The sequence below is a fragment of the Bacillus rossius genome, chromosome 2, assembly GCF_032445375.1.
Source record: "Bacillus rossius redtenbacheri isolate Brsri chromosome 2, Brsri_v3, whole genome shotgun sequence".
Classification (NCBI taxonomy): domain Eukaryota; kingdom Metazoa; phylum Arthropoda; class Insecta; order Phasmatodea; family Bacillidae; genus Bacillus; species Bacillus rossius.
Window position 1 is genome coordinate 44,625,617 of NC_086331.1, and position 9,171 is coordinate 44,634,787.

A 9,171-nucleotide genomic window follows, 5' to 3' on the forward strand; every position below is an offset into this window, starting at 1 on the left:
CTTTGATTGTGCTTCCAAATGTGCTTTTTTCGGTAAAAGTGCTTTAAATTATTTTTTCTTTTTGAATTGTTTTTCCAGTTGTGATTCCTTTTTTTTAATTGTGCTTCTTATTGTGCTTGCTTTTCGTTGATTTTGCTTCTAATTGAGCTTCTATTTTGTCGAAAGTGCTTCAAAATGCACTTCCTTTACATTGATTGTACTTGCTTTCTTTGATTGTGCTTCCGATTGTGCTTCCTTTTTTAATTGTACTGTAATGGCCTTTGGGTCTATAACATATTTGGTAAAATATAATAATAAAATTATAATAATTTACCTTGGAAGTGGCTCAAATTAAAAATTAAACAGTCTAACAAAACATAACACCTCAGAGGTGACACTAAAGGCCAAACAAAGAAAAGATAATGCCTCCCTGTAAACACTGTGGAGACTGGATCGGTAACTTTATATTAATAACTAAAAAATTGCAGTTTCGTCTATATGCGTGCTTCGATTTGTTTTACTTTATGTGTCGGAAATGTTACAAAAGGAAATAAAAATTTGTTAAGATTCTGAGACAGTTAAATTAATAACAAGGCCGGCCCGAAAATAATTACAAAAATGCATTAAGACATAATTAAAATAAAATGGAATACAATATGCAACCATTTATTTATAGAATTCACACTCACTTTTGTTGGGTGTATAAGTAATTACAAAAATGTGACGGTATTTAAATTTCGCATTTTCGCTCGATTTGCTAACATCCTAATTCTTGCGGAAATGGCCCGCTGTTGGTGTTACGGAACGAAAGGGTCCTGAGTCGTCGTAGAGAATTTTGAATTTGAAAGTCCGTTGCCTTAGGGTCTGGAGTAGTTATTTCTTATGGTGCCAGGAAAACCATTTTGCCGCAATCTCGGGTCCGGTTCTTGCACCCTGTCTGGGAACAAGACAAATCCAAAGGAATTGGACCTAGTCCGCAAACAGTCGTAAATAGGCACAAATGCCCGCAAAAAAAAAAAAAAAGGAATTATCGTGGAAGAGAATGGGAATCGACCACTCACCAAAACAGGGGGTTGATACTGGAATCAGGAGGTGTCTCGCCAAGTTGCCAACGAAATCTGGCGCGATAATAGCGCGGTGGATGTGGAAGCACTCATAATTAAAAAATAACAAACTATTAACTATAACTCTGTCTGACTGTTAACAAAAGGTAACTAAAAACGAGGTTTGGGAAAACATCCCTGACGAGGCGACTACATCTTAGTTGAAGTAGTGAAGTCAAATCTAGCTGAGGGCTGGCCGAGAACAATGCAGTCAGTCAGAAATCGCGCCAAGAAGTCCCTGGTATGGCACCTGTGTCGCTTAATTAAATTCGGCGCTTCGCCTTGCAAAGAAGAGGGGATACTTCTGCTTCAGGGCCGAAGAATTCCGAAGATGTCCGAGGGAGGGGTTGAGAAAGACTGACTTCAAGAGCTCGATGCTGCTGTTGGTGCCTGATTGCAGCGCTGTCTACTGGGGATTGGCCAAAACAGAGCCGAAGTCGAATCGCACATCTCGTACGAGACTACTTCAAAGGCAATGGAGGCAAAGGTAATGGAGGAGACTGGTAGAGCAATCTGGTGGCTCAGAAGAGAAAGACAACAAAAAACAAACGACACATTTACCTCTCTTAGCCTGTAGTGGTCCTTCGGGGGTATCGATATTAACTAGTTATAACAATTACATTAGTTAATTTTTCCGTGATTAAATTATTACTAATTAACGAAACAATTAAAATTTTCTGCCAGGATTTTAGGTAAGAATCTAGAGTTGGACTTTTATATTAACTTGGTCGGCTTCGAAATCCCCCTGAGGTTCGCACTTCATGTTATAATTCAAGATGTCAGGTTGTTTTTATTAAAAAAAGTTTAATTTTTATTAATTTAAATTTTTTCCGATTTCCTAATATAAAAGATACGAGTTTTCAATATGATGGCCGTGACGTCATAATGTAAGGTGCCAGAATGTTTTTATTAATTTTTGTTAATTATAAAGTTTTCCCGATTTTTTTAGCTTAGAAATAACGATTTTTCAAGATGGCAACTGTACCAAAAATTGTAACGGTAACATAACAATTCAAAATGATGGCCATGGCATCCGAATTGTTTTGATCATGGCGGCTAGTTTTTAGGATTCTTAAGCAGCTTATAGGATTTTTCAAGCCGTTGGTATTTTAAAACAAAATAATACGCGACATTTTCCCTCAGAACGGGAATTTTTTTCTTTTGAAATAGAGCTAAATTTTTCTTTTCCATACTTTTTTTAGATTTTTCTGGCTAAATTGTTTCCAAAACCTGGACATTTGGGCATATTTTGGAAAAAAAAATTCCCTATAAATTTTTACGAATTTTAAAGTTTTTTTGGCGAATTGTGGCAAAATTTTTAAGGGCAAGGTCAAAGATCAAGGTCATCTAATATTCCCACCGTGACGTCACAATCCAAGATGGCGTCCAAAATCCTAAATCCATAGCCTGAAGCTTGGGCCAGTACCGCCATTTACATACCACTGTTAAATAATTTTTAAATCAGATAGGGTAGTTCCGGAGAGATGGACGGCCGGGAGAGACTGACCACTGCTTGACTATTTGTAATTCATAAACCAGTCACTAGAATGAAGCTGTACCCGGTTTGCTCGATGATGGAGGACGCGTAACAGCCATGAATTTTTTTTTGGTATGTTATGTACTTACCACAGTTTATATGTAAAATGTGTCTATTGTAACGAGGTATGTGAAAAACGTTTTAATTTGTTTAGTTGATTAAATGTGTTGACTGTTGTAATGCAAGACTGTTACAGTCACATTTTTAAGGTTATAGTTTAACTTTCTGCATCACTTTAGCTTACATGGATCTTTGTTTTTCAAAGTTTTTTGTAGTTATTGAGTGGTCCATCTCTCCCATAGTTTTGGGAAAGATGGGCCAGACACATTTAGGGATAGATGGACCATTTATTTTAATGTTTTACATTCTATACTTGTATATGTGTAAGGTAAAAAAATTATTTTGAGGGAAGGGTGATTAAAATAATTCACCAATATTATAAATGTGAAAGTTTGGATTGATGGATGGATGTTTGTTACTCAATCACGCCAGAACGGCTATACGGATCTGGATGAAATTTGGCATACAGCGAGCTCATAACTTGGATTAACACATAGACCACATATTAATATGAAATTCCATCCCTAAGGGAGTGAAAAAGTTATAATTTCATTTTATAACAGAAAAAACCATAGGTCATAGACATACAAATAGTGAGTGAGTGTCATTTCTCTATGTATGCCACACAATCATACACATAGTAAGGTCTGGCAAATTCATATTTTTCTCCTTGGTGAGACCAGCCCGCTTAGTGGAGCACGCAGCGGCTAGCAAATTAGGGGCTTATAACAGTTTTGTTCTTAACTTCGTCAATAGATAGAGTTGCCTTGAATTTTAAACACACCATCGTTTGATGCGTTTGTCATGTCTTTAATTTTCGTTTGTTTGTGCCGTATGCATTCCTATACCATTCATCCGATTGCGATGAAATTTTGGTGAGTGGTTGTGCGCATGCCCATGAAGGTTTCTGAGACGGTATAACTATTTTTCAATAGTTGGAGCACGAATCGTTTCAAAAAATGTGTTTATTTCATATTATATAGCGGCTCTTCGTCTGTTTTTTGTTGTATAAGTGCGCACGCATGACACAATTTACTAAATATAAAAGAGCGACAGAGATAGAGTGATATATATAGTGGGATAGAGAGAGACAGAGACATAAGTTGAGATAGCGCGAGGTATAGAAAATGAAATGGGTTAGATAAAAAGATGTATAGAGCTATATAGAGATTTAAGTATAGAAGAGATAGAGATAGTGGAAGGTATATATGCATATATGTATATATAAAGATTTCGATAGAGATAAATATATATTTAGAGGGGTGGATAGATGATTTGTATATGTGTAACTACTTCAAACATATTACAAAACTAAACTGAATGAGGCATTGCAATGCATGCCGAGCATTAGCTAGAAAATGGAATATTTTCAATATTAGTAATCTCTTATTTTTCAGCTTTTTTCTATAGTGCGTTATAGAGTCTATATTACATACAGACCACCAATTTTTAGATATATACAGGTAAATATCTATACACTGGCAGAAGAACGTCTGTCGGGATCTGAAAGTGATATAAATTATTTTGCACACTTGGCATTCCAATTAAGAAGACAATGTACTAACTACATCTGATTTCGAAAAAGGTCGCCTTCAATTGTGTTCAGCCCGGGCAACGCCGGGTACTGCAGCTAGTGTTCTATAAAGATTTGAAAATAGTGTTGTGGTCAAACCTGGCAGGAGTTTTTTTAATAGTTAAGTAACTAAATACATCAAATCTAACTATCAATGAAATATTTGCCGTTTTTGCCGTTCTCTTATTCTGACAACCACTAAACCGAGTATTTTTCAAGTCTCTGAAGTCCTACTACTTTAAGGCATGCAACAACTTCGTGGTAAATGACCCTTAAAAAAACTGACAAGGCTACTGTTCTGAAAAAAGCCTGACTGCTGCTTGGAACAAGTCAGCATCAGTTGAAAATTGCATCTCTGCATTCAAATATCCTGGAATTATACCTTACAGCTCTAATGTCCTCCCAGATTAATATTTTCTTACAACAGCTATTAAACAATCTTCAGTTGGGACCCAGCGAGAAACTGAGCATGTTGATATGCCTTCGAGTGAACAAAGTATCATTAATTCTATAATCTGTCTTAAAGAAAATTGAGGAGAAAAGATTTCATATTCCCATCTTACAGTTCTTTTCCAGCAATTGTGACCAAGAACATCTCGCTTTTTCCTGGGACTTCTCAAATTTATATTCCACTGGCATCAACAGAGAACATTCCACCAACCATAGGGATTTTCAGCAATGAGACAGCTTACGTTAAAAATATGTTAAGTTGCTACACCTGAAAAGATATCGCAGAAAGTTTCGTCAAAACAGTTAACACCCAGTAAATTGCGGATTGTTATTTCACCAGTGCCCTTGGTAACAAAAGCTAAATCAGTAAGACGAAGGGCTAAACCAGCAAATGTAGCTAAATTCTCAACTCTCCTGAAAACGTAGCAGTGCTAAAGGAGAAGAAAAGAATACAAATTAAGACCAAGAAAAATAAGTGAACAAAATAGCAGAAACAGAAGAATTTAAGTAAGAAGAAGAACGAAAACAAAACGAGGATAGCAATGTAAAATAAATTAAAGCCTGCCTCATTCACTCTAAAGTGAAAACGACTCTTCAGTTCTAAATCAGGAAATTCACTTCTGTCTACCAGTAAAGTGGAATAAAAATGAGTGTGTTGGTTGCGGAGAAGACTATAACGATACAAAATAATGTGATGAGTGATTTAAGTGTGTTTTATTTCATTATTGGCTTCATGAAGGCTGCAGTCATTGTGAGAATGTGTGTCACGAATGTGGATAAAAATACGAAAATTAAGGCATGTCGCAGAGTAAATATTTTATTGTAAAACACAGTGGTTTAATATTAAGTTTGATAGCTAAATGTAAATTTTGAAACCGTTATCATTTTCAGGTGAAATAAGTTTACTAAAATAACAATATTTCTTCTAGTGTTCTAAAATCAAATATAAACAATTTTAGTGCCCCAACAAAGCTTTATTGGATTAATATAAGTTAAAAAAGAGAAATATTTTATTTAGGAAACTATGATTTTCTAATAGGATTTTACAATTCTTGGTCAATCTATCCTATACCATGTGGACCATCTCACCCGTAACACTATGGGATAGATGGACCATGCAAACATGTTTTAAAAAGGGTAAATAAAAATTATAGAATTATTTCTTAGTCAACCTACTTATATCCACAAATATAAAGGAAACATCTCTGCTCATCATCTGGACTAAAAACATATGTGGTTCAAAATAAGTATTCACAATAATATATAAAACAAAAAACTTGGTCCATCTCTCCCGGAACTACCCTAATTAAAAATTGCTTGAAAATAGTGCGTGAAAAGTATGTAGACGCAAACAAATAAGTGCATGGTTCAAAAAAGAATTAGGATATACTTACAAGGTTAGTTTTCCACTGAATTTGGTCTTGAAATAAAACGATCTTTTTGTTAAGACTTAAATAATAAACACGACATCCTTAATTTCAATAAACAACCAATGACACATGTGTTTGTTAATTTTTTTGTTGTAACTATTCAATGTGACTTTGCAACCTGACGGTGTGCATATTTTAATATGATGGTGAATAAAGGCCCGAAGACAATAAACATACCATTATGGAAAATTATAGTTATAAGAACTTACACAACGGCTGGGCTAAAGGGATAAATATTTAAACCCATTCCTTTTTTATGTAATAGTTGTTTTAGCCTTAGAGAAATAAATACTGTATTTGTTCTCATTAGGAATGAAAAAGTGTTTTAAAAGAATAAAATCCGTGTTAATACAGGTATCTCGCAATTAAATTGATATTTTTTTTCTGCTTAAATAAGTGCGCCGTGATGTTTATAGCGTACATCTGTCGTGCATACATATTAAACAAAATAAAATAATATTCCGTACAATCCAGTCAACACACGTATTTTTCTTATTTATTGAATAAAATTCCAAAATGACTACGTAGCAAAGCGTTCATAGCGAATGAAAGTATATGGTTTTTACAATAACAATGCATTTTTTAAGAGTTGAACATCAAGTGATCCCTAATTAATACGAATACCACGTTTGTGTTGATGATAATCGTAATATAAGGTTGTAACTAGTCAAATTGTATTAAGGGAAGTTCAACTGTTTTATATATTTCTTTGTTGCTTTAACAGACTGCTAATTACGATGTGTCCTAACCTGAAATTTTAAACACTTTCTGCCAAAGTCATAAGAGATTTTATAACCTCAACAATGTACCAATTACGCACGCCACCACACGCGTTTTTAACATATTTGACAGCAAATACACATTTCAGCGCTGGTTTCAAACATGTAGTACAACCCAGCTTTTGTGGTTGGTCAATACTACGTAATTAACATGTGTTCACAAAATATACGCCGCATTTAAATATATTATCAACGATATACTCTGCTGCCATTTACCTCCTCACATTGCATTTGTACCTACGATAGTAGCTCAACGGTTTATACCTTCGTAGATATGTTCGTTCATTTGTTAGAGCATCTTGCAAGGATATTTAAAATGGAATTTGACATTTTCGCCAGTTAACACTAAACTTGTATATTAAAATACGATTTAATTTTAAGTTTGTATTAAAATAAGTATAGGCCTATTATTTTAGTTTTATTTTATAGTTGATTTTAAGTTTTTATTAATATTTTAAAAAGTGTTCATAGTTATTTTATATAAATAGTTTTCTTCACTTAATATATTTAAAGTTATTTTGTTTCTTGTCCCAACGAATTTCACACAAAAGTTACATAATATTTCTATTACAGAAGACAAAAATTCATTCAATTTATTAACGAGCCATGTTCTACGTTGGTTTCGCTTGTCCTGCGACCGGGTCCAGTGTGTGAAGCCGGAGCTGGGGTCCACCATATTGGATTGTGTCATCATGAAGGCTATCTTGGATGACATTAACCTTTCATTTTATCACAGACGACAATTGGATTAAATTTATCTTCGACCTTGATATACAAAACGGGCCAAAATTAACACAAAATAAACCAAAATTAATTCAAAAGTCACCGAAAATACTAAAAAATTCCCATTTTTAGGAAAACGTTTCCAATACCTCTGAGCTTGAGCCCGGCCGACATCTTAATTGACCTGCGACCCGACCGCCATCTTCAAAGCATCTACCTTAGATTATGATGTCATTCCGCTATTTGGTTTACTAAAACTTTCTATCATCTCAGACTCAGTCATATTGGATTCTTAAACCTTCCACCATAATGGATGACATCATGTACGCTTTATTGAAAATCCATAATTTATATTCAAAAATTCGGAAAAAAGTAAGAAATCAAAAAATATGTATTTGAAAAAAAAATGATGAAGTTTTATTTAAAATACACTTACATCATGTACCTTGAGGTCCGCGGTAGGAACCCGGTGAGGGCCAAAATAAATATTCCCTCCATGATGATTAGAGGCAGGTGGACTATTACCAATATGTATAAATATACTAGCTGCCCTACCCGGCTTCGCACGGCTATACTAAAGGAAAAAAAATTAAGCTACATCTCCCATTTACAGTAATGGTAAATAAAAAAAATTCAGTGAAAATTTATTACAATGCTGTATAATGTACCGGAGAGAAAATGAATAGCACCGATGGTTTTCCAACTCGTGCACGCAACGTACAATGATGTACCCGTACTTCGCTACGGCAGTCTACAGGCAATCACTCTTGCGCCGCTCATTATACATGCCCCTCCTTGTGGGTACGCCACTGCCGCGCGATTCCCATTGCCATGGAGACGCAGAAGGCATGAACAATGCAAAATCCTGTTCTCATGCAGACAAAGTACCCACTTTTGCCTGGTTTTAACCACCCATGGGATCTAATTTTCGGAAAATGTCATCCTGCGTAACATAAGGAACATTACTGTGAAGTTTCAAGTCTGTAAAATATATATACTTGAAAAAAAGGGCAATTTTTGATATTTAAAGTACCCGCAAAATTTCAATGGTGATGAGGACTGCACTAACAATGAAATAGTCGTTAACTTCTAGTGCCTGCGGCATCGTCAACCCACACTTCGTACATGTACTGCATGTTGTATCTAACCCCCTCCAACGCATTTGATTCTAAATTGGACTTGTAGTTAGGATCCCTAATGTAATTGATGATATAATATAGCCTATAGCCTTCCTCGATAAATGTACTATCCAACACTGAAAGAATTTTTCAACTCGGACCAGTGGTTCCTGAGATTAGCGCGTTCAAACAAACAAACTCTTCAGATTTATAATATAAGTATAGATATTTTTATATATTTATATATATACTAGATAATGCCCGGCATGCGTTGCAATGCCTCAATCAATTTTTTTTTGTAATTTTTCAAACGTATACTAAGCATCTCTCTTTATCTCTCTTATTCTCTATCTCTCTATGTATATCTCTATAACTCTCTCTATCTTTCTATTTATATCTCTATCTCTCTATATATCTTT

The 9,171-nt window shown here is 34.8% G+C and overlaps 1 protein-coding gene across 1 annotated transcript in view; it reads right to left on the reverse strand.

The window, feature by feature from the left end:
- The window catches only part of LOC134528883 (homeobox protein DBX1-like), a 104,300-nt gene extending 96,492 nt beyond the window's left edge, over nucleotides 1–7,808 (reverse strand). Inside the window, exon 1 of the mRNA XM_063362549.1 lies at nucleotides 7,784–7,808. Coding sequence (XP_063218619.1) covers nucleotides 7,784–7,808 — 25 coding nt within the window. The remainder of the gene's footprint in view (nucleotides 1–7,783) is intronic.
- Between the last annotated feature and the right edge of the window lie 1,363 nt (nucleotides 7,809–9,171).